The sequence below is a fragment of the Echiichthys vipera genome (genome assembly GCF_963691815.1).
Source record: "Echiichthys vipera genome assembly, chromosome: 19".
Classification (NCBI taxonomy): Eukaryota; Metazoa; Chordata; class Actinopteri; order Perciformes; family Trachinidae; genus Echiichthys; species Echiichthys vipera.
In genome coordinates this window covers 28,180,262-28,208,141 of record NC_139844.1, presented here as the reverse complement: position 1 = coordinate 28,208,141, position 27,880 = coordinate 28,180,262, and the positions used below count along the sequence as shown (strand labels likewise).

Below are 27,880 nucleotides of genomic sequence, written 5' to 3'. Positions count from 1 at the left end.
AAACAAAAACGTGTCTGTTTGAAACTTTATTGATCCGTGAAACAGGAAAGAGTCCAATCGTCACTTCCTGTCGACCTTTGCTGCTGTTTCCATGACGACGGCGTCCCGGAGCTCAGACTGACGAGAAAAACAACATTTTATTTATTTTATTTTATTTTGTTTAATTTTCGTGAACTTTGATAAAAGAATATTAATATTTTTACCTTCAGAGTTTCTGCTTCAGGAGGAAACGCTGAGCGCCGCGCACCGTGTTCTGAGACGCCACCACACGATCACGCCACCACACGACCACACCACCACACGATCACGCCATCACACGACCACGCCACCACACGACCACGCCACCACACGACCACGCCACCACACGACCACACGACCACACGACCACGCCACCACACGACCACACGACCACGCCACCACACGACCACACCACCACACGACCACACGACCACACGACCACGCCACCACACGACCACACGACCACGCCACCACACGACCACGCCACCACACCACCACACGACCACACGACCACGCCACCACACGACCACACCACCACACGACCACACGACCACGCGACCACGCCACCACACGACCACACCACCACACCACCACGCCACCACACGACCACACGACCACGCCACCACACGACCACGCCACCACACGACCAAAACACCACACGACCAAAACACCACACGACCACGCCACCACACGACCACACCACCACGCCACCACACGACCACGCCACCACACGACCACGCCACCACACGACCACACGACCACGCCACCACACAACCACACCACCACGCCACCACACCACCACACGACCACACGACCACACCACCACACCACCACACCACCACGCCACCACACCACCACGCCACCACACCACCACGCCACCACACGACCACGCCACCACACCACCACACGACCACACCACCACACGACCACGCCACCACACGACCACACAACCACACAACCACGCCACCACACAACCACACGACCACGCCACCACACCACCACGCCACCACACGACCACACGACCACACGACCACACGTTAAGCGTTAATGTTCATATTTCAAAATAAAGGAAAACCAAAGTGAAGTAGAGAATAAAAGCACCTCCATGAGCATGGCCACCGTCATCGGCCCCACCCCTCCTGGAACAGGCGTGATGAATCCTGCCCTCTGATTGGCCGAGGCGTAGTGGACGTCCCCGACGACCCGTTTCCCGCTCGCCTTCGTCTCGTCTGTGAGAGAGAACGAGTCAGAGGTCAACATCAGCCGCCGCCACGGAGACGAGGGCACGCCACCATCACAGGGACGAGGACACGCCACCGTCACGGAGACGAGGGCACGCCACCGTCACAGGGACGAAGACACGCCACCGTCACGGAGACGAGGGCACGCCACCGTCACAGGGACGAGGACACGCCACCGTCACGGAGACGAGGGCACGCCACCGTCACAGGGACGAAGACACGCCACCGACGGGACGAGGGCACGCCACTGACGGCCGTCCCCTCAAATGTGCTGGTGTTGGTGTTGGTGCTGGTGTTGGTGTTGGTGTTGGTGCTGGTGCTGGTGTTGGTGCTGGTGCTGGTGTTGGTGTTGGTGCTGGTGCTGGTGTTGGTGCTGGTGTTGGTGCTGGTGCTGGTGCTGGTGTTGGTGTTGGTGCTGGTGCTGGTGTTGGTGTTGGTGTTGGTGTTGGTGCTGGTGCTGGTGCTGGTGCTGGTGCTGGTGTTGGTGTTGGTGTTGGTGCTGGTGCTGGTGTTGGTGTTGGTGTTGGTGTTGGTGTTGGTGTTGGTGCTGGTGCTGGTGCTGGTGCTGGTGCTGGTGTTGGTGTTGGTGTTGGTGTTGGTGTTGGTGCTGGTGCTGGTGCTGGTGTTGGTGTTGGTGTTGGTGTTGGTGCTGCTGCTGGTGCTGGTGCTGCTGCTGGTGCTGGTGTTGGTGCTGGTGCTGGTGTTGATGATGGTGCTGGTGTTGGTGTTGGTGTTGGTGCTGGTGCTGGTGCTGGTGTTGGTGCTGGTGTTGGTGTTGGTGTTGGTGCTGGTGCTGGTGTTGGTGATGGTGTTGGTGTTGGTGCTGGTGCTGGTGTTGGTGTTGGTGCTGGTGTTGGTGCTGGTGTTGGTGCTGGTGCTGGTGCTGGTGTTGGTGATGGTGCTGGTGCTGGTGCTGGTGATGGTGCTGGTGTTGGTGTTGGTGTTGGTGTTGGTGTTGGTGCTGGTGATGGTGTTGGTGTTGGTGTTGGTGTTGGTGCTGGTGCTGGTGTTGGTGTTGGTGTTGGTGCTGGTGTTGGTGCTGGTGTTGGTGTTGGTGCTGGTGTTGGTGTTGGTGTTGGTGCTGGTGTTGGTGTTGGTGCTGGTGTTGGTGTTGGTGGTGGTGTTGGTGTTGGTGGTGGTGGTGGTGGTGGTGGTGGTGCTGGTGTTGGTGTTGGTGCTGGTGTTGGTGCTGGTGCTGGTGTTGGTGTTGGTGTTGGTGTTGGTGCTGGTGTTGGTGTTGGTGTTGGTGTTGGTGGTGGTGTTGGTGTTGGTGGTGGTGGTGGTGTTGGTGTTGGTGTTGGTGTTGGTGTTGGTGGTGGTGTTGGTGTTGGTGGTGGTGTTGGTGCTGGTGTTGGTGTTGGTGTTGGTGGTGGTGGTGGTGTTGGTGCTGGTGTTGGTGCTGGTGTTGGTGTTGGTGTTGGTGTTGGTGGTGGTGTTGGTGTTGGTGGTGGTGGTGGTGTTGGTGCTGGTGTTGGTGTTGGTGTTGGTGTTGGTGGTGGTGGTGGTGCTGGTGTTGGTGTTGGTGTTGGTGTTGGTGGTGGTGGTGGTGTTGGTGCTGGTGTTGGTGTTGGTGCTGGTGTTGGTGTTGGTGGTGGTGTTGGTGCTGGTGTTGGTGTTGGTGGTGGTGTTGGTGTTGGTGGTGGTGGTGGTGTTGGTGCTGGTGTTGGTGTTGGTGCTGGTGTTGGTGGTGGTGGTGGTGTTGGTGCTGGTGTTGGTGTTGGTGTTGGTGTTGGTGTTGGTGTTGGTGGTGGTGTTGGTGTTGGTGGTGGTGGTGGTGTTGGTGCTGGTGTTGGTGTTGGTGTTGGTGGTGGTGGTGGTGTTGGTGCTGGTGTTGGTGTTGGTGTTGGTGTTGGTGGTGGTGGTGGTGCTGGTGTTGGTGTTGGTGCTGGTGTTGGTGTTGGTGCTGGTGTTGGTGCTGGTGCTGGTGTTGGTGTTGGTGTTGGTGTTGGTGCTGGTGTTGGTGTTGGTGTTGGTGTTGGTGTTGGTGCTGGTGTTGGTGCTGGTGCTGGTGTTGGTGCTGGTGTTGGTGTTGGTGCTGGTGTTGGTGTTGGTGTTGGTGTTGGTGGTGGTGTTGGTGTTGGTGGTGGTGGTGGTGTTGGTGTTGGTGTTGGTGCTGGTGTTGGTGTTGGTGTTGGTGTTGGTGCTGGTGTTGGTGTTGGTGTTGGTGTTGGTGTTGGTGTTGGTGCTGGTGTTGGTGTTGGTGATGGTGTTGGTGCTGGTGTTGGTGCGGTTGTGGAACCTGCGACGTGGTTGATCCCGCAGTCGATGACCACGGCGCCCTCCTTCACCCACTCTCCTCTCACCATCTCCGCTCGCCCCGCCCCCACCACCAGGATATCAGCCCGGCCCACCTGCAGACAGGAAACGCATCGTCACAGACAGGAAACGCATCATCACAGACAGGAAACGCATCATCACAGACAAGAAACGCATCATCACAGACAGGAAACGCATCACCACAGACAGGAAACGCATCATCACAGACAGGAAACGCATCATCACAGGGAGGAAACACATCATCACAGACAGGAAACGCATCATCACAGGGAGGAAACACATCATCACAGACAGGAAACACATCATCACAGGGAGGAAACACATCATCACAGACACGAAACGCATCATCACAGACAGGAAACGCATCATCACAGACAGGAAACGTATCATCACAGACAGGAAACGTATCATCACAGACAAGAAATGCATCATCACAGACAGGAAACGCATCATCACAGAGAGGAAACGCATCATCACAGACAGGAAACGCATCATCACAGACAGGAAATGCATCATTACAGACAGGAAACGCATCATCACAGACAGGAAACGCATCACCACAGACAGGAAACGCATCATCACAGACAGGAAACGCATCATCACAGACAGGAAACGCATCATCTCAGACAGGAAACGCATCATCACAGACAGGAAACGCATCATCACACACAGGAAACGCATCATTACAGACAGGAAACGCATCATTGGCGTAAAAACCCTCATCATAAATGCTAAAAGTCCTCCTGACGTCACCTGTGCAGGTAGGTCGGGCGTCTTTGAGTGACAGGTGGTCACAGTGGCGTGGTTCCACAGCAGCAGGTCGTGCATCGGCGCTCCCACGATCTTACTGCGTCCAATCACCACGGCGTGTTTCCCCGCCACAGACACGCCTTCAACGGGACAGGAAGTGACACGTCAGTCAACGGGACAGGAAGTGACAGGTGAGTCACAGGGACAGGAAGTGACAGGTGAGTCAGGGACAGGAAGTGACAGGTGAGTCACAGGGACAGGAAGTGACAGGTGAGTCACAGGGACAGGAAGTGACAGGTGAGTCACAGGGACAGGAAGTGACAGGTGAGTCACAGGGACAGGAAGTGACAGGTGAGTCACAGGGACAGTAAGTGACAGGTGAGTCAAAGGGACAGGAAGTGACAGGTGAGTCACAGGGACAGGAAGTGACAGGTGAGTCACAGGGACAGGAAGTGACAGGTGAGTCACAGGGACAGGAAGTGACAGGTGAGTCAGGTGGAAACAGGAAACAAACATCAACTCTACAGAAAATAAACACGACAAACGGAAACAACTCTAATAAAACACGGATTAACACTGTTTCAGATTTAATGCTTCATAATATTTCAGTTATAATGTGTCCCAGGTGAACAAGTGGACGCGTGGACGTGTGGACGTGTGGCGTGTGGACGTGAGGACGTGAGGACGTGTGGACGTGTGGACGTGTGGACGTGTGGACGTGTGGACGTGAGGACGTGGGGACGTGAGGACGTGTGGACGTGTGGACGTGAGGACGTGAGGACGTGTGGACGTGTGGGGTGTGGACGTGTGGACGTGTGGCGTGTGGACGTGTGGCGTGTGGCGTGTGGACGTGTGGCGTGTGGACGTGAGGACGTGTGGACGTGTGGACGTGTGGACGTGTGGACGTGGGGACGTGAGGACGTGAGGACGTGTGGACGTGTGGACGTGAGGACGTGTGGCGTGTGGACGTGTGGCGTGTGGCGTGTGGACGTGTGGCGTGTGGACGTGAGGACGTGTGGACGTGTGGACGTGTGGACGTGTGGACGTGGGGACGTGAGGACGTGAGGACGTGTGGACGTGTGGACGTGAGGACGTGAGGACGTGTGGACGTGTGGACGTGTGGACGTGTGGACGTGGGGACGTGAGGACGTGAGGACGTGGGGACGTGAGGACGTGAGGACGTGTGGACGTGTGGACGTGAGGACGTGTGGACGTGTGGCGTGTGGACGTGTGGCGTGTGGACGTGTGGACGTGTGGACGTGAGGACGTGAGGACGTGAGGACGTGTGGACGTGGGGACGTGTGGACGTGTGGACGTGTGGACGTGTGGACGTGTGGACGTGGGGACGTGAGGACGTGAGGACGTGAGGACGTGTGGACGTGAGGACGTGAGGACGTGTGGACGTGTGGACGTGAGGACGTGTGGACGTGAGGACGTGTGGACGTGTGGACGTGTGGACGTGTGGACGTGTGGACGTGTGGCGTGTGGACGTGTGGCGTGTGGACGTGTGGACGTGTGGACGTGTGGCGTGTGGACGTGTGGCGTGTGGACGTGTGGACGTGTGGACGTGTGGCGTGTGGACGTGAGGACGTGTGGACGTGAGGACGTGTGGACGTGAGGACGTGAGGACGTGTGGACGTGTGGACGTGTGGACGTGTGGACGTGTGGACGTGTGGCGTGTGGACGTGAGGACGTGTGGACGTGTGGCGTGTGGCGTGTGGCGTGTGGACGTGTGGCGTGTGGACGTGTGGACGTGAGGACGTGTGGACGTGTGGCGTGTGGCGTGTGGACGTGTGGCGTGTGGACGTGAGGACGTGTGGACGTGTGGACACGTGTGGCGTGTGGACGTGTGGACGTGTGGACGTGTGGACGTGTGGCGTGTGGCTTGTGGCGTGTGGACGTGAGGACGTGTGGCGTGTGGACGTGTGGACGTGAGGACGTGTGGCGTGTGGACGTGTGGACGTGAGGACGTGTGGCGTGTGGACGTGTGGACGTGAGGACGTGTGGCGTGTGGACGTGTGGACGTGAGGACGTGTGGACGCGTGGACGCGAGGACGTGAGGACGTGAGGACGTGAGGACGTGAGGACGTGTGGCGTGTGGACGTGAGGACGTGTGGACGTGAGGACGTGAGGACGTGAGGACGTGTGGACGTGTTGGCGTGTGGACGTGTGGACGTGTGGCGTGTGGACGTGTGGCGTGTGAACGTGTGGACGTGTGGCGTGTGGCGTGTGGCGTGTGGCGTGTGGACGTGTGGCGTGTGGACGTGTGGCGTGTGGACGTGTGGCGTGTGGACGTGTGGACGTGTGGACGTGTGGACGTGTGGACGTGTGGACGTGAGGACGTGAGGACCTGAGGACGTGAGGACGTGTGGCGTGTGGACGTGTGGCGTGTGGACGTGTGGACGTGTGGCGTGTGGCGTGTGGACGTGAGGACGTGTGGACGTGTGGACACGTGTGGCGTGTGGACGTGTGGACGTGTGGACGTGTGGACGTGTGGCGTGTGGCGTGTGGACATGAGGACGTGTGGCGTGTGGACGTGTGGACGTGAGGACTTGTGGCGTGTGGACGTGTGGACGTGAGGACGTGTGGCGTGTGGACGTGTGGACGTGAGGACGTGTGGCGTGTGGACGTGTGGACGTGTGGACGTGGGGACGTGGGGACGTGAGGACGTGAGGACGTGAGGACGTGTGGACGTGAGGACGTGAGGACGTGTGGACGTGTGGACGTGAGGACGTGTGGACGTGTGGCGTGTGGACGTGTGGCGTGTGGACGTGTGGCGTGTGGACGTGAGGACGTGTGGACGTGTGGCGTGTGGACGTGAGGACGTGTGGACGTGTGGACGTGTGGACGTGTGGACGTGTGGACGTGTGGCGTGTGGACGTGAGGACGTGTGGACGTGTGGCGTGTGGACGTGAGGACGTGTGGACGTGTGGCGTGTGGACGTGTGGCGTGTGGACGTGTGGACGTGAGGACGTGTGGCATGTGGCGTGTGGACGTGTGGCGTGTGGACGTGAGGACGTGTGGACGTGTGGACACGTGTGGCGTGTGGACGTGTGGACGTGTGGACGTGTGGACGTGTGGACGTGTGGACGTGTGACGTGTGGACGTGTGGCGTGTGGACGTGTGACGTGTGGACGTGTGGCGTGTGGACGTGTGGACGTGTGGCGTGTGGCGTGTGGCGTGTGGACGTGAGGACGTGTGGCGTGTGGACGTGTGGACGTGAGGACGTGTGGACGTGTGGACGTGTGGACGTGTGGACGTGTGACGTGTGGACGTGTGGCGTGTGGACGTGTGGACGTGTGGCGTGTGGCGTGTGGCGTGTGGACGTGAGGACGTGTGGCGTGTGGACGTGTGGACGTGAGGACGTGTGGCGTGTGGACGTGTGGACGTGAGGACGTGTGGCGTGTGGACGTGTGGACGTGTGGACGCGTGGACGTGAGGACGTGAGGACGTGTGGCGTGTGGACGTGTTGGCGTGTGGACGTGTGGCGTGTGGACGTGTGGCGTGTGGACGTGTGGCGTGTGAACGTGTGGCGTGTGGCGTGTGGCGTGTGGCGTGTGGACGTGTGGCGTGTGGACGTGTGGCGTGTGGACGTGTGGACGTGTGGACGTGTGGACGTGTGGACGTGTGGCGTGTGGCGTGTGGCGTGTGGACGTGTGGCGTGTGGACGTGTGGCGTGTGGACGTGTGGACGTGTGGACGTGTGGCGTGTGGCGTGTGGCGTGTGGGCGTGTGGCGTGTGGACGTGTGGCGTGTGGCGTGTGGCGTGTGGACGTGTGGCGTGTGGACGTGTGGCGTGTGGACGTGTGGCGTGTGGCGTGTGAACGTGTGGACGTGTGGCGTGTGGCGTGTGGCGTGTGGACGTGTGGCGTGTGGACGTGTGGACGTGAGGACGTGTGGCGTGTGGACGTGTGGACGTGAGGACGTGTGGACGCGTGGACGTGAGGACGTGAGGACGTGTGGCGTGTGGACGTGTTGGCGTGTGGACGTGTGGACGTGTGGCGTGTGGACGTGTGGCGTGTGGACGTGTGGCGTGTGGCGTGTGGCGTGTGGACGTGTGGCGTGTGGACGTGTGGCGTGTGGACGTGTGGCGTGTGGACGTGTGGACGTGTGGACGTGTGGACGTGTGGACGTGTGGCGTGTGGCGTGTGGCGTGTGGACGTGTGGCGTGTGGACGTGTGGCGTGTGGACGTGTGGACGTGTGGACGTGTGGACGTGTGGACGTGTGAACGTGTGGACGTGTGGCGTGTGGCGTGTGGCGTGTGGACGTGTGGCGTGTGGACGTGTGGACGTGTGAACGTGTGGACGTGTGGCGTGTGGCGTGTGGCGTGTGGACGTGTGGCGTGTGGACGTGTGGACGTGTGGACGTGTGGACGTGTGGCGTGTGGCGTGTGGCGTGTGGACGTGTGGCGTGTGGACGTGTGGCGTGTGGACGTGTGGACGTGTGGACGTGTGGCGTGTGGCGTGTGGCGTGTGGGCGTGTGGCGTGTGGACGTGTGGCGTGTGGCGTGTGGCGTGTGGACGTGTGGCGTGTGGACGTGTGGACGTGTGGCGTGTGGACGCACCCGTCTGCCTGATGAGCTCCATGCAGCCGTTGGGGGTGCAGGGCAGGAAGCACTGATCCAGATCTCCTCGAGACAATTTCCCTGCATTCACACAACTGAGGCTGAGGACGAGACACAGGCCTGAGGTCAGCTGCTGCTCCACAGTCTTAGCTTAGCATTCATGCTCCTAGAGGACACGTTTATGCTCCTAGAGGACACGTTTATGCTCCTAGAGGACACTTTAGCACACGTTTATGCTCCTAGAGGACACTTTAACACACGTTTATGCTCCTAGAGGAGCCTTTAACACACGTTTATGCTCCTAGAGTTCACGTTAGCACACGTTTATGCTCCTAGAGGACACTTTAACACACGTTTATGCTCCTAGAGGACACTTTAACACACGTTTATGCTCCTAGAGGACACTTTAACACACGTTTAGGCTCCTAGAGGACACTTTAACACACGTTTAGGCTCCTAGAGGACACTTTAGCACACGTTTATGCTCCTAGAGGACACTTTAGCACACGTTTATGCTCCTAGAGGACACTTTAGCACACGTTTATGCTCCTAGAGGACACTTTAGCACACGTTTATGCTCCTAGAGGAGTCTTTAACACACGTTTATGCTCCTAGAGGACACTTTAGCACACGTTTATGCTCCTAGAGGACACTTTAGCACACGTTTATGCTCCTAGAGGACACTTTAACACACGTTTATGCTCCTAGAGGACACTTTAGCACACGTTTATGCTCCTAGAGGACACTTTAGCACACGTTTATGCTCCTAGAGGACACTTTAGCACATGTTTATGCTCCTAGAGGACACTTTAACACACGTTTATGCTCCTAGAGGACACTTTAACACGTTAATGCTCCTAGAGGACACTTTAGCACACGTTTATGCTCCTAGAGGACACTTTAACACACGTTTATGCTCCTAGAGGACACTTTAGCACACGTTTATGCTCCTAGAGGACACTTTAACACACGTTTATGCTCCTAGAGGACACTTTAACACACGTTTATACTCCTAGAGGACACTTTAACACACGTTTATGCTCCTAGAGGACACTTTAGCACACGTTTATGTTCCTAGAGGACACTTTAACACACGTTTATGCTCCTAGAGGACACTTTAACACACGTTTATGCTCCTAGAGGACACTTTAACACATGTTTATGCTCCTAGAGGACACTTTAACACACGTTTATGCTCCTAGAGGACACTTTAACACACGTTTATGCTCCTAGAGGACACTTTAACACACGTTTATGCTCCTAGAGGACACTTTAACACACGTTTATGCTCCTAGAGGACACTTTAACACACGTTTAGTCTCCTAGAGGACACTTTAACACACGTTTATGCTCCTAGAGGACACTTTAACACACGTTTATGCTCCTAGAGGACACTTTAACACACGTTTATGCTCCTAGAGGACACTTTAACACACGTTTATGCTCCTAGAGGACACTTTAACACACGTTTATGCTCCTAGAGGACACTTTAACACACGTTTATGCTCCTAGAGGACACTTTAACACACGTTTATGCTCCTAGAGGACACTCTAACACACGTTTATGCTCCTAGAGGACACTTTAACACACGTTTATGCTCCTAGAGGACACTTTAACACACGTTTATGCTCCTAGAGGACACTTTAACACACGTTTATGCTCCTAGAGGACACTTTAACACACCTCCAAAAAAGACTCACCCGTCCACGTCTTTGTCTGGAGAGACGGCGTTGGTGATGAGCTCAGTGTCGATGGCGTTGACAGAGTCCAGAGGGAGCTGGACGATCAGACCATGGACGGACGGGTCGGCGTTTACGGACAGGATGCTCTGCAGGACCTGCAGGAGTAGACAGGAAGCCGTCACGGCTCCACAGGAAGCTGTGACCGCTCCACAGGAAGCTGTCACCGCTCCACAGGAAGCTGTGACCGCTCCACAGGAAGCTGTCACCGCTCCACAGGAAGCTGTCACCGCTCCACAGGAAGCTGTCACCGCTCCACAGGAAGCTGTCACAGCTCCACAGGAAGCTGTCACTGCTCCACAGGAAGCTGTCACAGCTCCACAGGAAGCTGTCACAGCTCCACAGGAAGCTGTCACCGCTCCACAGGAAGCTGTCACTGCTCCACAGGAAGCTGTCACTACTCCACACTCACCTCATGCTGAGTCGACGTGTTGGGAAGTCTCACGTGTTTCGCATCGATTCCGATCTGAAGAGGAGAAACTGAGACTGTAACCATAGCAACAACCCTAACAACAACAACAGTAATAATAATAACAACATTAACATTATTAATAATAACAGCATTAACAGCAGCAGTGGGAGCAGGCGTCACCTCGGCTGCAGCCTTCAGTTTGCTGCTGATGTAAAGGTTCGAATCGTCTCGATCTCCGACCTGAAACAAAAGATTATGTTCAAGTTTCATCAACACAGGACCAGGACCAGGACCAGGACCAGGACCAGGACCAGGGTCAGGACCAGGACCAGGACCAGGACCAGGACCAGGGCCAGGGTCAGGACCAGGGTCAGGGCCAGGACCAGGACCAGGACCAGGACCAGGGTCAGGACCAGGACCAGGACCAGGGTCAGGACCAGGACCAGGGTCAGGACCAGGGTCAGGACCAGGACCAGGACCAGGACCAGGGTCAGGACCAGGACCAGGACCAGGGTCAGGACCAGGGTCAGGACCAGGACCAGGACAGGACCAGGACCAGGGTCAGGATCAGGACCAGGATCAGGACCAGGGTCAGGGTCAGGGTCAGGACCAGGACCAGGACAGGACCAGGACCAGGGTCAGGATCAGGACCAGGACAGGACCAGGACCAGGGTCAGGATCAGGATCAGGATCAGGACCAGGACCAGGACCAGGATCAGGGTCAGGACCAGGGTCAGGGTCAGGACCAGGACCAGGGCCAGGACCAGGGCCAGGACCAGGACCAGGGCCAGGATCAGGACCAGGACCAGGACCAGGACCAGGGCCAGGGCCAGGGTCAGGACCAGGACCAGGACCAGGGCCAGGACCAGGGCCAGGGCCAGGATCAGGACCAGGACCAGGATCAGGACCAGGGTCAGGACCAGGGTCAGGACCAGGACCAGGGTCAGGACCAGGGTCAGGACCAGGGTCAGGGTCAGGGTCAGGGGGGTGTGATGGTGCGGGTCTTATCAGTCCCTGCAGGTGCAGCAGCTGCAGTAAACAGTCCCGTTCCCGGTCCTGTTCCTAATCCTGTTCCTGGTCCTGGTCCTGTTCCTGGTCCTGGCCCTGGTCCTGGTCCTGGTCCTGGTCCTGGTCCTGGTCCTGGTCCTGGCCCTGGTCCTCATGAACTCTACTTGACTTTCACTTTTTCAAATTAAAAACTTGTTTTTATTTAGAACAGTTTTTAAAAGTGTGACCCACCTGCAGGACCACCAGACCAGGTCTGAACCCCGGGACCCGGGTCCTCATGTCCTCCACCTCCTTCTGCAGCCGCTGCCTCACCAACCTGCACACAGACCAGGACCAGGTCTTTACAGAGACCGGGACCAGGTCTTTACACAGACCAGGACCAGGTCTTTACACAGACCAGGACCAGGTCTTTACACAGACCAGGACCAGGTCTTTACACAGACCGGGACCAGGTCTTTACACAGACCAGGACCAGGTCTTTACACAGACCGGGACCAGGTCTTTACAGAGACCAGGACCAGGTCTTTACACAGACCAGGACCAGGTCTTTACACAGACCAGGACCAGGTCTTTACAGAGACCTGGTCTAACAGAGAACATGTGCAGGTCGTACAGAGTCCAGGACTCACTTGGACGTCTTGTTGCCAGAGACGACGGTTGCTATGCAGCGCCGGCTTCCTTGGTAACCAGAACCAGAACCAGAACCAGAACCAGAACCCCGGAGACACCGAGAGAGAACGACTGCAAACATGACTGAGAACAGATCAAAGTTATTCCATTAGTCTCCTTTAGTGGTCCAAACTTAACGGTCTCCTTTAGTGGTCCAAACTTAACGGTCTCTTCTGTGGAAGAGACCAGGACCAGGTCTGAGAGAGACAAAAAAACAACTCACCTGAGAGACGACCAGAGACACACTGAGAGAGAGAGAGAGTGTGTGTGTCATGTTTGTTCAGTCCTGTGTGTGTGTGTGTGTGTGTGTGTGTGTGTGTGTGTGTGTGTGTGTGCGTGTGTGTGTGTGTGTATGTGTGTGTGTGCGTGTGTGTCATGTTTGTTCAGTCCTGTGTGTGTGTGTGTGTGTGTGTGTGTGTGTGTGTGTGTGTGCGTGTGTGTGTGTGTGTATGTGTGTGTGTGCGTGTGTGTCATGTTTGTTCAGTCCTGTGTGTGTGTGTGTGTGTGTGTGTGTGTGAGTGTGTGTGTGTGTGTGTGTGTGTGTGTGTGTGTGTGTGTGTGTGTGTGTGTATGTGTGTGTGTGTGTATGTGTGTGTGTGTGTGTGTGTGTGTGTGTGTGTGTAAACTTAACGGTCTCCTTTAATGGTCTAACTTAACGGTCTCCTTTGGGCGCTGTGAGCTTCCGTACTGATGAAGAGGGCGAAGGTCAAACTGGACAAACCTGGAGGAGGGGGCGGGACTTCCCACGGGCTGTGAGCCAATGAGAGTGCAGCGTGTGGGGGAGGGCTCGGGGTCAAAGGTCACAGCAGGAGCAGATGACCCAGTTTAGTCCGACCCAAACACGATGACTCGGGACATTTACACACGTTTCACTTTGAGTTCATGATTAAAACGAGTTTTTCTGCAAACATGAAAATTATAATTATAAAAATAATTATAATAAAAATAATATCATATATTTCTGCTCTGGACCAAAGAGAGGCTCCGCCTTTCACTCACCTGTTGCCATGGTGAACCTGTTGCCATGGTGAACCTGTTGCCGTGGTGAACCTGTTGCCGTGGTGAACCTGTTGCCATGGTGAACCTGTTGCCATGGTGAACATGTTGCCATGGTGAACCTGTTGCCGTGGTGAACCTGTTGCCGTGGTGAACCTGTTGTCGTGGTGAACCTGTTTCCATGGTGAACCTGTTGCCATGGTGAACCTGTTGCCACGGTGAACCTGTTGTTATGGTGAACCTGTTGCCATGGTGAATCCACAGACGTAGCGTCTCCGTCAGCTCCGTTCTCGAACTCGATCCAATCACATTCTCCTCTGGGAGCCGCCATCTTGTCAGACTCCGCCTCATTTCCTCTGACCATAAAAGGGCATGTATGTGACGTTCAGGGGGAGGGGCGTACGTCCGTCTGGGTGACGTTTACAGAATTAGCCACATTAGCTCCAATTAGCTCCCAAGAGCTAGGCTAACAGAACAGGTTAGCAGCTAAAGGGAGTGGGAGTCAGTGTCTCTAGAGGAGATCTGAGGACACCTGGAGACACATGAGGACACCTGGAGACACCTGAGGACACATGAGGACACCTGGAGACACCTGAGGACACCTGGAGACACCTGAGGACACCTGGAGACAACTGTGGACATCTGAGGACACCTGGAGACAACTGAGGACACCTGGAGACACCTGTGGACATCTGGAGACAACTGAGGACACCTGGAGACACCTGAGGACACCTGGAGACACCTGAGGACACCTGGAGACACCTGTGGACACCTGGAGACACCTGAGGACACCTGGAGACACCTGAGGACACCTGGAGACACCTGAGGACACCTGGAGACAACTGAGGACACCTGGAGACACCTGGAGACAACTGAGCACACCTGTGGACACCTGGAGACAACTGAGGACACCTGGAGACACCTGGAGAAAACTAAGGACACCTGAGGACTGGTTCACTAACATGGAGGTCTATGGGGACTGGTTCATTAACATGGAGGTCTATGGGGACTGGTTCATTAACATGGAGGTCTATGGGGACTGGTTCACTAACATGGAGGTCTATGGGGACTGGTTCATTAACATGGAGGTCTATGGGGACTGGTTCACTAACATGGAGGTCTATGGGGACTGGTTCATTAACATGGAGGTCTATGGGGACTGGTTCATTAACATGGAGGTCTATGGGGACTGGTTCACTAACATGGAGGTCTATGGGGACTGGTTCATTAACATGGAGGTCTATGGGGACTGGTTCATTAACATGGAGGTCTATGGGGACTGGTTCACTAACATGGAGGTCTATGGGGACTGGTTCATTAACATGGAGGTCTATGGGGACTGGTTCATTAACATGGAGGTCTATGGGGACTGGTTCATTAACATGGAGGTCTATGGGGACTGGTTCATTAACATGGAGGTCTATGGGGACTGGTTCTTTAACATGGAGGTCTATGGGGACTGGTTCTTTAACATGGAGGTCTATGGGGACTGTTTCAGTTTAACATGGAGGTCTATGGGGACTGGTTCAGTAACATGGAGGTCTATGGGGACTGGTTCATTAACATGGAGGTCTATGGGGACTGGTTCATTAACATGGAGGTCTATGGGGACTGGTTCGTAGAGAACGCTTGGAGTGGCCGTTGGAGGAAGTGCAGTTTTGGGCACTTCCTGTCTGCTTCCTCTCTCTGACGGAGGCGTTGCTGTTTGAAGTGAAGCAGAATTCAGAAGTGAATGAGATGAACTGTGTTATGATCATGTGACACATGGAAACAGGAAGTACAGCGACGTGATGATGGAGTCTTTATTCTACGATCACAACATTCAGCCACGTGAAGAGGAACCTACATCCTGACATTTAAGACATGATCAGTGGTCAGTGGTCAGTGATCCGCCTCGGCCCCCGGCGTGTGGACCACAGGACCGGAGGCGGTCACAGAGACACTGAGGAGCCGTACGACCAGAACTTAAACCCGGGGTAGAGAGGCTCAGTGAAGGTGGTGCTGAAGGTGTGGAGGTGGATCAGGGAGTCAGAGGAGACTCTGTAGAAGGACAGAGTCCCAGCAGCACAGTCCACGTACACGGCTGCTCTGTGCGGGACACGGACGGAGGAGGAGGAGGAGGAGGAGGAGGAGTAGGAGGAGGAGGAGGAGGAGGAGGAGGAGGAGGAGGGGATGGAGGTCTCTCTGCAGTTGTGACACACAGAGAAGCGCCCACCGGAGATCTTCAGACTCCAGGACTGAGGGTTCCTTCCAAACAGACGGTCCAGCCCGTCTCCTTTCCTGCTGATTCTCCAGTAACTCACTCCCACTTCAACCCATCCGGTCCACTCCACCTCCCAGTAACAGCGACCGGCCAGAGCGCCTCCACACAGCAGCTGGGCCCAGGGGTCAAACCTCTCTGGGTGGTCCGGGTACGGCTGCTTCTCTCTCACGTGCGTCACCTTCCTGTTGTTGTCCGACAGCTTGAGTTTCCGGTTCACTGTGTTCGAGTCCACGGTGAGTTCACAGGAATCTGACGGAGACACAAAGACACAACACACTTCATCATCACACACATGTGAAGGGTCTGTGAAGAGACGCGACTGTGTTCAGCACTTACACCTCCTCAGGTCCGCAGGTTTGAGCCCCGGCTCTGCAGCACGGACCCCCCTGGAGGAAGAACAGGAAGAACATGAGTCCTGACTGAGTCCACCATGAGAACCCTCCTGGTTCATGTGAAGAGAGGCTGCAGAGTGGGAGCTCTGGCTGTGGGTCCATACCTGGAAGGGTCCGGTCCAGCAGACGCCCCGGACTGTTGCAGCTCCTTCACTAGAAGAAGAAGACACGTTAGATTCACCTGTTCACACATCACACACATGCACACAGGACCTCAACACTGGCATCACACAGAGGGACGTCAGAGCCAAGGGGCTGCACATAGACAGGCATAGACAGTTCTTCGTGTCCTCAACTGCTTCCTGGTTGGTGTCAGGACCACTTCCTGTCTGCATCAGCTGACCTCGCTGGAGCCTCTGATCTGTTGTGCAGCACTAGACCTTGATATCCCAGTGAATGCAGACTTGAGGCAATGCTAAGCCTCCATGGGTGCTCAGTTGAGTGATGGCAGCCTTTGCGTTGTCCTGTGGGGGCCCTCGGTCTGACGAGCCCACCTCAGCTCCAGAGGGTTCAGCAGTGACCCAGTGCCCCAGGTTCACTCCCCTGACGCCATCATCTCACTTGAAAGCCTCAAAGGAGTCTTTCTTCTCCCTCCCCAGCCCCTGGCCCCCCTTTTCAGCCGCCTGGAGAGTCTTTGACTGCACGCCGCTGGGCCTTCCCTCACCCTCCCGTCTCCCTGAGGAGCTTGGATGTTGAGGTGGCTACGGACCCTCTGCAGGGGGGGGGGGGCAGGTTGGTGGCTGCGATCTCAGCAGCTCTCTTGTTCAGGTCTGCCAGCAGCTTCCTGTCCCCTGCTCCGCCCGGCTGCCCAGAGTCCGGTCTGACGGTGGTGAGGTGGGCTGGACCCTCCTGAACACATGGTGTTGGGAGCCACTGGGAGGACGGGGGAGGACGGGCGTTCACGCGTGTCGGTCGACCTTCCAACACCGCTGCGAGACACTTTGTTGTTCTGCAGTGAAAGACCAGGAGGAGGCGCAGGAACAGGTCCAGGGGTCCGTGTGGACTCTGTAAGACCTCGTCCACAGCACTCTGGTACCGATGTGCTGGTGTGGGGTTCCCTCTGAATACTTTAGACCACCATCTCCTGACAGCAGGTCGACTCCAGAGATGGTGAACGTCAGATGGACATGAAGAGCAGCCAGAAGCTCCTGAACACTCAGAGGGATGAGGCCGGACCGTGTCCTGGTCCAGTCCTCTCTCCTCTTTAAAGACCTGTGTGAACACTCCTGAGTACACTGAGGCTGCTCTGATATCGATGCCACACTCTCTCAGGTCTGACTCAGAGAAGATCAGGTTTCCTTTCTGCAGCTGCTCAAAAGCCAGTTTCCCCAGAGACTCGATCATCTGTGTGGTCTCTGGACTCCAGTGTGGATCTCTCTCAGAGTTCAGTTTGGACTGAACCACCAGGAAGTGGATGCACATCTCAGTCAGGGTCCTGGGCAGGGTCTCCTGGGCAGGGTCTCCTGGGTCGGGCTGAGTTTGGGTCCAACGTTTGTCCGTGCTACACTGGTTCTTCTTAGGATTGCAAATGTCCTTTGATTGCCTGACTCTGTGTTATTACCTTAACCGATCTCACCCCTCGTGCTTAAAGGCACCGAGGACGAGCCAATCAGACTCTATGGAAGTTCCTCCTCCCCTGTGTGAGGCCGGGACGTCTTCATCCATCCTCCTTTCCAGGAAAGCTTCTCTGATCCATCCATTCTGTTACAGCAGTTACTCCACTCACTGGTGACGGGGGACAAACAGGTCCTCTGGTTTGTGCCTCAGGTCCTGGGGTTCAGGTGGACCCATGGACACCTCCACATCAGTGTGTGCACATTTAAAACCATTTCTGTTTGGGGAGATTCTTTTTTCTTTGCTCCGAGGTGAAACAAAACACGTGTGTGTGTGTGTGTGTGTGTGTGTGTGTGTGTGTGTGTGTGTGTGTGTGGATCACAGGAGACGTCAGCTACACACTCCCTGTTTGCTGAAGTCTTCGGGATGAGCAGGTTTTTCACATGCAGGGGTTTGAACTCACGCTGTTTCTGACTCACCTGCAGCTCCTGGGATGTTTTTGGATAAAGTGTCCAGGAGAGAATTCCTCCTCATCCTCAGTAAAACGATCCTGGTCACTGTGATGGTGCTTTGAACGTAGGTCTCGAACATCCGGTCCACCGTGTCCATCCTGTCGGCATCCTCCAGGTGTCTCTTTGGGATTGCCGGGAACTGTCTCAGGACCCCCTGCTGCTGCAGGTACCATTTGAACTTCTTAAAGTCCGTGGGTGTCAAAGCTTCTAAAGTTTCCAGGAGGACCTCTTTAGGTGCCGCCGCTGTTTCTGTCTGCAAAGACCAAAAGACACCGAATGAAAATCACAACCTCAGAGAACATTTAGGGATAAATCTGCACTTTTATATCACGTCTGCTTTGAACTGACAGCACGAAACCAGACAAACTCTGGTTCCTGCGTCTCCACCTGCTGCTGCTCAAGTCATCTGGAAGAATCCACCGTCCCCGAGAAAAACCACCAATCAGAGTGGACGAGTCTCTGACGCAGCGTGGACGAGTCTCTGACGCAGCGTGGACGAGTCTCTGACGCGGCGTGGACGAGTCTCTGACGCGGCGTGGACGAGTCTCTGACGCGGCGTGGACGAGTCTCTGACGCAGCGTGGACGAGTCTCTGACGCAGAGTGGACGAGTCTCTGACGCGGCGTGGACGAGTCTCTGACGCAGCGTGGACGAGTCTCTGACGCAGCGTGGACGAGTCTCTGACGCAGCGTCGACGAGTCTCTGACGCGGCGTGGACGAGTCTCTGACGCGGCGTGGACGAGTCTCTGACGCGGCGTGGACGAGTCTCTGACGCGGCGTGGACGAGTCTCTGACGCAGCGTCGACGAGTCTCTAACGCAGCGTGGACGAGTCTCTGACGCAGCGTGGACGAGTCTCTGACGCAGAGTGGACGAGTCTCTGACGCAGCGTGGACGAGTCTCTGACGCAGCGTCGACGAGTCTCTGACGCAGCGTCGACGAGTCTCTGACGCAGCGTCGACGAGTCTCTGACGCAGCGTCGACGACGGCTCGGGACGCAAACTGTCCCAATGTTTTCAGAAACATGTGTTAGTTTCCGTTTCGCTGAATCATTTGAACGTTTGTGGCCCGGCGGCCATGTTGGAAACAGTTGAGCCAAAAAACCAAACATGCCCGGCAGCCAGAGCCGACCTCCCCAGGGAGCCAGAGAGCGCCGGGCCCTGCGCCCAAACCTTTCATTCAGGAGCGTCGCCTGAAGCCTCTCAGGTCGTCTCCTCGCCGCCGTGTTCAGACTACGGCTGTCTCAGTGGTTACTGTCCGAATACAACAGACATGTGAGACTTCAGAGGGTTGAAGACAAAACCCATCTGTGCGAGTGAGGGGTCGCTGATAAGATGGGGACTGCGGATATTTCCACGTCTCTCTTGGTGAGTTAAGGAAGGATCTGGACCAACGCAGCGTCCCTGATGGTCCGTCAGTGGAAGGACTAACTGTGACGGGTCTCATCTGGTTCCTGTCCAGTTTGGACGAACTCCTCACGACGACTTAACGAGGAAATGAATCTAGTTCAGTGGGGAGAGCCACGCCTTCACAGCCGCGCTGTGAGGGCGTGGCTCTCCCAGTTCAGGGGCTGATGGTGAAACATTTCTCTAACGCACGGATGCAGAATAACAAACCCACCTGGTTTTGTGAGGACGGGTTTGGTGTGATGGCCTGCTGGGAATCCTTCCCCGTTCCGTCTCGACGTGACCTCCCAGTGGAAGGAGACGTCAGCGACGCTCCAGCGGAGTCAGCACCACGGACACTTGCAGGTGGAGACGACGGCGGATCTGAAAGGAAGAACGCCATTTATCGTCTGATTGTGATCAGTGAACGAAGGTTTCCCTCCTCCCTCAGAGGTTTCTCAGCAGCTCCAACATCAACGTCCTTTCACCTTCGACTCTTTCTTTGACTCGAGGCTTCGCTGTCCGACCGCTCGCCATCTCCTGCAGCAGCAGGGAGCAGAACCACAAAGATGATCGTTAGTCACTGCTTTGTTCGTGCATTCTGCACAACAGGAAACATCTGGAACTAGTTTCTGTTCTGGTCAAAAGAAACAAACTAAAGTCTTTAAAGTGATGTAATATTTCCCCAGTGATGTCATCGACACCGTCCCACGGTCAGACTGGAGGAGGAGGTGGAAGGTCGTCGGTTCTCCATCCGACAGTGTTAAAGAGCTGCAGCTGACCCAGTGTTGGAGTCTGAACCCCGTGACTCTCACCTGAGCTGCTGTGCTTAGATCATCACACTCATCCATCGCTTCACTCGCTGCAACAAAGAACAAACACAGCAAATGTAAAATGTGAAAACTGAGGCTGTAAAAAATCGTTTTGAGTGAATCTTTCATTTCACTTTCAGAATCCGGGCGATTCAGTCCGACACATGTGGGAGGTCTAGAAGAGACGTGTGTCCAGCTCTGTATCATGGTGACGCAAACGAGCCGTGTTTGACTTTCCTCCGCGGGGAAATCGTGGAGCAAAGAACAGGAAGTCCTCAAAACGACCCGTCTTGCATCATGCGCCGATCTGGGCCGTGGACTGTCATGACGCAGAGCTGGATTTAAATCCCAACAACAAAGAGATCTAATGTGCCAGCAGAATAACAAGATCTAAGAACCAGGTCCAGGTCAGGACCCACAGAACCAGGTCCAGGTCAGGACCCAAAGAACCAGGTCCAGGTCAGGACCCACAGAACCAGGTCCAGGTCAGGACCCAAAGAACCAGGTCCAGGTCAGGACCCAAAGAACCAGGTCCAGGTCAGGACCCACAGAACCAGGTCCAGGTCCAAGCGTGTGAAGTGTGTTTCCTCAGGAGGGGGTCTGGAGTCTCCCTTAGAGAGAGGGGGAGAAGTTCAGCATCCGTGAGGAACTCGGAGTAGAGCCGCTGCTCCTTTGCGTTGAAAGGAGCCAGTTGAGGTGGTTCAGGATCATCTGGTCTGGATGAACCCTGGGCGCCTCCCTAGGGAGGTGTTCCAGGCACGTCCAGCTGGGAGGAGGCCTCGGGGAAGACCCAGGACCAGGTGGAGAGATTAGATCTCCACACTGGCCTGGGAACGCCTCAGGATCCCCCAGTTAGAGCTGGTTAATGTGGCCCGGGAAAGGGAAGTTTGGGGTCCCTGCTGGAGCTGCTGCCCCTGAGACCTGATCCAGGATCAGAGGCTGGAGCTGCTGCCCCTGAGACCTGATCCAGGATCAGAGGCTGGAGCTGCTGCCCCTGAGACCTGATCCAGGATTAGAGGCTGGAGCTGCTGCCCCTGAGACCTGATCCAGGATCAGAGGCTGGAGCTGCTGCCCCTGAGACCTGATCCAGGACCAGAGGCTGGAGCTGCTGCCCCTGAGACCTGATCCAGGACCAGAGGCTGGAGCTGCTGCCCCTGAGACCTGATCCAGGACCAGAGGCTGGAGCTGCTACCCCTGAGACCTGAAGATCAGCGGTTCAGGTATCACGGTTCGGTCCCAGGCTCTTCCTGTCTGCACGTCAAAGTGTCCTTCATTCACTCAGACGCACACTCACTCACAGGTGGCACAGCCTTCAGGAGCAGTCTGGGGTTCAGTATCTTGCCCAAGGGCACTCAAACAGTGGGTGGTCCAACGGAAGGGGACTCAAGAGTTCAGTCACGCGTCTCCTAGACTTTCCCAAACGTTATCGGACTGAATCCATCGGACTCTGAAAGTGAAATGAGTCGTTTCCATGGAGCACACGTACGGACTGTGACTGGCCCGTGAACCCGGTCCCAGGACTCTACAGACGCACCTGACGCTCCCTCTGCTGCCGTTTGATGCTGGAAGAGGACGACAAAGAGCCGGTTACTCAGTTATTCAGTGATCCAAAGTCTCCACAGACTCCAGAGTTCATGAAGACGGTTGTTCCTCACCAGTTCCTTCAGCACTTGGTAGACGGCGTGAAGAACTGCAGGTGCGTGCAGCGCAAACAGTGTTTCGGCCTCTACGGTGCACTCTGTTGTACCAACGCAGAGGAAGGGCGGCGTTAGAGCCGGGCAGCACACAGTGTCACAGCGTCACAGCTAAGTGAAGGTGTCTCACCGAGGGCGCTGGGCCTCTGTTCACGTTTGTTGTCCCAGCATCTCACCATGAGCTCCTTCAGTCCCGTCAGCCCCTCAACCCCCGCAGCCTGGGCCTCGATGTCCTTCAGCGGGGGGCGCTGCCCCAGCGGGATGCGAAGCTCCACTATGCAGCGATTTGCATCTACAGTGGATTCAAAAGGAGGTCCGTCAGTCCAACACAGTCCCCGCCCTGGTTGATTTATGTTTATGTAAAGTTGTCCATGTGACTTTGTTCCTCTGCGGCTCAGGAGAGTTTAATAAAGTTCATCTTTACTCTCAGAGAAAGTTCTTGAGCCAAGTGTAAAGATATGAAACGAAGACAAAGAAAGAAGCGGACTCTTACTTGGATACGGTTGCTTCCCGGTGACGAGGGACCACAGGAGGATGCCGTAGCTGAAACACACACAGGCACATGTTCACACCTCAAACTCAGCTCAGCACAACACTCCACTGGGACGCTCCTGGGACCACTGGGACATCTGAAGACCCCTCCCTCACCTGAAGACTCACCTGAAGACCCCTCCCTCACCTGAAGACCCCTCCCTCACCTGAAGACCCCTCCCTCACCTGAAGACTCACCTGAAGACCCCTCCCTCACCTGAAGACTCCTCCCTCACCTGAAGACCCCTCCATCACCTGAAGACCCCTCCCTCACCTGAAGACCCCTCCATCACCTGAAGACTCCTCCCTCACCTGAAGACTCACCTGAAGACTCACCTGAAGACTCCTCCCTCACCTGAAGACTCACCTGAAGACCCCTCCCTCACCTGAAGACCCCTCCCTCACCTGAAGACTCACCTGAAGACCCCTCCCTCACCTGAAGACCCCTCCATCACCTGAAGACCCCTCCCTCACCTGAAGACCCCTCCCTCACCTGAAGACTCACCTGAAGACTCCTCCCTCACCTGAAGACTCACCTGAAGACTCACCTGAAGACTCCTCCCTCACCTGAAGACTCACCTGAAGACCCCTCCCTCACCTGAAGACCCCTCCCTCACCTGAAGACTCACCTGAAGACTCCTCCCTCACCTGAAGACTCACCTGAAGACCCCTCCCTCACCTGAAATCTCACCTGAAGACCCCTCCCTCACCTGAAGACTCACCTGAAGACTCCTCCCTCACCTGAAGACCCCTCCCTCCCCTGAAGACTCACCTGAAGACCCCTCCCTCACCTGAAGACCCCTCCCTCACCTGAAGACCCCTCCCTCACCTGAAGACCCCTCCCTCACCTGAAGAACCCTCCCTCACCTGAAGAACCCTCCCTCACCTGAAGTCTCACCTGAAGACTCACCTGAAGACTCCTCCCTCACCTGAAGACTCACCTGAAGACCCCTCCCTCACCTGAAGACTCACCTGAAGACCCCTCCCTCACCTGAAGACTCACCTGAAGACCCCTCCCTCACCTGAAGACCCCTCCCTCACCTGAAGACCCCTCCCTCACCTGAAGACTCACCTGAAGACCCCTCCCTCACCTGAAGACTCCTCCCTCACCTGAAGACCCCTCCATCACCTGAAGACCCCTCCCTCACCTGAAGACCCCTCCATCACCTGAAGACTCCTCCCTCACCTGAAGACTCACCTGAAGACTCACCTGAAGACTCCTCCCTCACCTGAAGACTCACCTGAAGACCCCTCCCTCACCTGAAGACCCCTCCCTCACCTGAAGACTCACCTGAAGACCCCTCCCTCACCTGAAGACCCCTCCATCACCTGAAGACCCCTCCCTCACCTGAAGACCCCTCCCTCACCTGAAGACTCACCTGAAGACTCCTCCCTCACCTGAAGACTCACCTGAAGACTCACCTGAAGACTCCTCCCTCACCTGAAGACTCACCTGAAGACCCCTCCCTCACCTGAAGACTCACCTGAAGACTCCTCCCTCACCTGAAGACTCACCTGAAGACCCCTCCCTCACCTGAAATCTCACCTGAAGACCCCTCCCTCACCTGAAGACTCACCTGAAGACTCCTCCCTCACCTGAAGACCCCTCCCTCCCCTGAAGACTCACCTGAAGACCCCTCCCTCACCTGAAGACCCCTCCCTCACCTGAAGACCCCTCCCTCACCTGAAGAACCCTCCCTCACCTGAAGAACCCTCCCTCACCTGAAGTCTCACCTGAAGACTCACCTGAAGACTCCTCCCTCACCTGAAGACTCACCTGAAGACCCCTCCCTCACCTGAAGACTCACCTGAAGACCCCTCCCTCACCTGAAGACTCACCTGAAGACCCCTCCCTCACCTGAAGACCCCTCCCTCACCTGAAGACCCCTCCCTCCCCTGAAGACCCCTCCCTTTAACGAGGGAACTCTCCAGAGGACCGTGCTGTGTGGTGTTCACTGTGGTACCTGTAGATGTCCGAGGCTCGTCTGGGTTCGTACGTGAGGTTGAAGGCCTCCGGGGGCATGTAGGTGGTGGTGCCCCACTCGGGCTCGGCGCCCCTCCTGGACATCAGCGAGACGCTGTGGGAGATCCTGGAGAGGCCGAAGTCTGTGAGCTGCAGACAAGGAGAGCGACCAGAGAGTCATTTTCTGTCCACGCCACGTTCATCTGACCCTCGACACACGTTCTCTCCACAGAATACGGCGCTCTGCATCAACGCCTACTCAGGTTTAACAGGGAGCCGGTGATTCAGGAGGCCGGTGTTCAGAGGAGGGGCACCAGGGCGGGGTCACAGGTCTGTCAACTCATTGGATGACGCCTGGCCTTCCCTGGAAGTCCGGGACTCACCTTGGCGTTGAGGCCGTTGTCCAGCAGCACGTTGTGGGGCTTCAGGTCCAGGTGGAGCACGGGACGCTGCAGACTGTGGAGGAAGTTCAGACCCAGAGCCACTTGGTGAGCCAGTCTGAAGACCAGCGGCCAGGGTGGAGGCCCCCCCAAGGTTTCCTGGAAGATGGTGGGAAGGGTCAGGGTCAGGGTCAGGACCTAGTTAGCTAACCCTGACCCTGTAGGAGTCCCGGCTCTGCACCCTCCCTGCTCACATCCTACCTAAAGAACCCAGACCTGACAACGTTGCTTCTTCTTCCTGATAAAGTTCCTCCACCCTAAACCTGACGACCACCCCTGACAACTCTGGGCCCCACCCGGACTGCAAGGACCCGGTGTGAGACGACCCACTCTCTCTTACTTTGTTCTCTGCTGCGACACAACATCAGGGGAACACGGCGTCTTCTGACCCAGAAGGAAGGACGGGTTCTAGTCCATGTTCTTGTCAACTCACACCTCGACTACTGTAACTCTCTCCTGGTCTCTCCTGGTCTCTCCTGGTCTCTCCTGGTCTCTCCTGGTCTCTAACTCTCTCCTGGTCTCTCCTGGTCTCTAACTCTCTCCTGGTCTCTGACTCTCTCCTGGTCTCTAACTCTGTCCTGGTCTCTCCTGGTCTCTCCTGGTCTCTAACTCTCTCCTGGTCTCTAACTCTCTCCTGGTCTCTCCTGGTCTCTAACTCTGTCCTGGTCTCTCCTGGTCTCTCCTGGTCTCTCCTGGTCTCTCCTGGTCTCCGTGGTTACCTGAAGGGAGAACAGCGACCCCCGGTCCATGAGCTCCATGACCACCCCCAGCTGCGTGCTCTGAGAGCCGGATCGGGGCGGTCGACCCCTGAAGACCCCGTGGACGTAGACCACATGCGGGCTGCTGCCCTGGCGCATCATGTTGATCTCCCGCAGCATGAACTCGTTGCTCCTGTGGGGGGGTGGGTCACATCATGAGTCCGTCACAGGGGCGCCTGTAAACAGGAAGCTGCTCGGGGCCACGTACCCGTCGTCATAATGGAGCAGTTTCACCGCCACGTTGCACGCCAGCCGGCGGTGCCGGGCTTTGTAGATCAATCCGAAACCCCCGGAGCCGATCACGTCCCAGCCCTCCAGGTGGGAGTCCTCAATGTACTGGGGCATGGTTCAGGGATCCCCAACCCGCGGCAGTGGACCCCCTGAGGGACACGGGAAGACCGGAGACCAGAACATTAGGTTAACACCTGAACACCTCACCTGGGCTTCAGTCCAACGCAGCTGGAGAACTGGATCAGTTCACGACCTGGACCAGGACCAGGCTGGGACTGGACCAGGACCAGGACCTCATAAGGGCTTTACCCCCACAGCAACTTCAGTCCAAAGCAGCTGGACAACTGGATCACTCCCTCCTCTCCTCCTCCTCCTCCTCCTCTTCCTCCTCTCCTCCCCCTCTCCCTCCTCCTCCTCTTCCTCTTCCTCTCCTCCTCCTCCTCCTCCTCCTCTCTTCCTCCTCCTCTCCTCCTCCTCCTCCTCCTCTCTTCCTCTTCCTCTCCTCCTCCTCCTCCTCCTCTCCTCCTCCTCCTCTCTTCCTCCTCCTCTCCTCCTCCTCCTCCTCCTCTCTTCCTCCTCCTCTCCTCCTCTTCCTCCTCTCTTCCTCCTCCTCTCCTCCTCTTCCTCCTCTCCTCCTCCTCTTCCTCCTCCTCTCCTCCTCCTCCTCCTCCTCCTCCTCCTCTTCCTCCTCCTCTCCTCCTCCTCCTCCTCTCTTCCTCCTCTCCCTCCTCCTCTCCTCTCTTCCTCCTCTCCCTCCTCCTCTCCTCTCTTCCTCCTCCTCCTCCTCCTCTCCTGTGATGCTGCAGTTCTGCTCCCGTCCACTGGAGGGAGCTCAGTGAGCCTCTACTGAACACAGAGGATCAGGGTCTCGGGTCTCGGGGTCTCGGGGGCTCGGGGTCTCAGGTCTCTGGTCTCAGGTCTCAGGGTCTCAGGGTCTCAGGGTCTCAGCAACCCTGAGACCCTGAGACCTGAGACCTGAGACCTGAGACCCTGAGACCTGAGACCTGAGACCCTGAGACCCTGAGACCTGAGACCCTGAGACCTGAGACCCTGAGACCTGAGACCTGAGACCCTGAGACCCTGAGACCTGAGACCTGAGACCCTGAGACCTGAGACCCTGAGACCCTGAGACCCTGAGACCTGAGACCTGAGACCTGAGACCCTGAGACCTGAGACCTGAGACCCTGAGACCTGAGACCTGAGACCCTGAGACCTGAGACCCTGAGACCGGAGACCTGAGACCTGAGACCCTGAGACCTGAGACCTGAGACCTGAGACCGGAGACCTGAGACCTGAGACCTGAGACCTGAGACCCTGAGACCTGAGACCTGAGACCCTGAGACCTGAGACCTGAGACCCTGAGACCTGAGACCCTGAGACCGGAGACCTGAGACCTGAGACCTGAGACCTGAGACCGGAGACCTGAGACCCTGAGACCTGAGACCTGAGACCGGAGACCCTGAGACCTGAGACCTGAGACCCTGAGACCTGAGACCCTGAGACCTGAGACCTGAGACCCTGAGACCTGAGACCGGAGACCTGAGACCTGAGACCTGAGACCCTGAGACCTGAGACCTGAGACCTGAGACCTGAGACCCTGAGACCTGAGACCTGAGACCTGAGACCTGAGACCTGAGACCCTGAGACCCTGAGACCCTGAGACCTGAGACCCT

At 56.6% G+C, this 27,880-nt stretch overlaps 2 protein-coding genes across 3 annotated transcripts in view; both read right to left on the bottom strand.

Annotated features, from left to right (window-relative positions):
• Positions 1-14: 14 nt before the first annotated feature.
• Positions 15-12,741, bottom strand: LOC310961596 (C-1-tetrahydrofolate synthase, cytoplasmic-like). Its single transcript, XM_083933727.1, has 11 exons — positions 12,640-12,741; positions 12,242-12,326; positions 11,183-11,242; positions 11,003-11,056; positions 10,552-10,688; positions 8,851-8,951; positions 4,290-4,426; positions 3,499-3,610; positions 1,120-1,247; positions 204-253; positions 15-117 (listed from the first exon to the last, which is right to left on the bottom strand). The coding sequence occupies exons 2-10, from the start codon at positions 12,287-12,289 to the stop codon at positions 206-208; spliced, it is 825 nt and encodes a 274-aa protein (XP_083789853.1). The 5' UTR covers positions 12,290-12,326; positions 12,640-12,741; the 3' UTR covers positions 15-117; positions 204-205.
• Positions 12,742-15,473: 2,732 nt separating this feature from the next.
• Positions 15,474-27,880, bottom strand: part of LOC310962134 (receptor-interacting serine/threonine-protein kinase 3-like) — a 13,419-nt gene continuing 1,012 nt past the window's right edge. Inside the window, exons 2-16 of one of the 2 annotated variants that reach the window (XM_083934516.1) lie at positions 26,185-26,356; positions 25,938-26,109; positions 25,162-25,317; positions 24,780-24,928; positions 22,778-22,827; positions 22,415-22,576; positions 22,246-22,328; positions 22,077-22,152; positions 20,594-20,640; positions 20,267-20,318; positions 20,014-20,162; positions 18,364-18,649; positions 16,435-16,483; positions 16,275-16,324; positions 15,474-16,187 (exon numbers count right to left, since the gene is read on the bottom strand). In XM_083934516.1, the coding sequence (XP_083790642.1) occupies positions 15,607-16,187; positions 16,275-16,324; positions 16,435-16,483; positions 18,364-18,649; positions 20,014-20,162; positions 20,267-20,318; positions 20,594-20,640; positions 22,077-22,152; positions 22,246-22,328; positions 22,415-22,576; positions 22,778-22,827; positions 24,780-24,928; positions 25,162-25,317; positions 25,938-26,109; positions 26,185-26,321 (2,199 nt within the window). In that variant the 5' untranslated portion in view covers positions 26,322-26,356 and the 3' untranslated portion in view covers positions 15,474-15,606. The remainder of the gene's footprint in view (positions 16,188-16,274; positions 16,325-16,434; positions 16,484-18,363; positions 18,650-20,013; positions 20,163-20,266; positions 20,319-20,593; positions 20,641-22,076; positions 22,153-22,245; positions 22,329-22,414; positions 22,577-22,777; positions 22,828-24,779; positions 24,929-25,161; positions 25,318-25,937; positions 26,110-26,184; positions 26,357-27,880) is intronic. The other variant, XM_083934517.1, reaches the window with a different exon arrangement.

Bases quoted from the DNA above. Each gene is read 5' to 3' on its own strand.
- LOC310961596 (XM_083933727.1), bottom strand. From the start codon at position 12,289: ATGAGGACCCGGGTCCCGGGGTTCAGACCTGGTCTGGTGGTCCTGCAG. The intron at 11,057-11,182 runs GTGACGCCTGCT...TCTCCTCTTCAG, and splicing joins AACTGAAGGCTGCAGCCGAG to ATCGGAATCGATGCGAAACA. The intron at 8,952-10,551 runs GTGAGTCTTTTT...TCTCGTCCTCAG, and splicing joins CCAGACAAAGACGTGGACGG to CCTCAGTTGTGTGAATGCAG.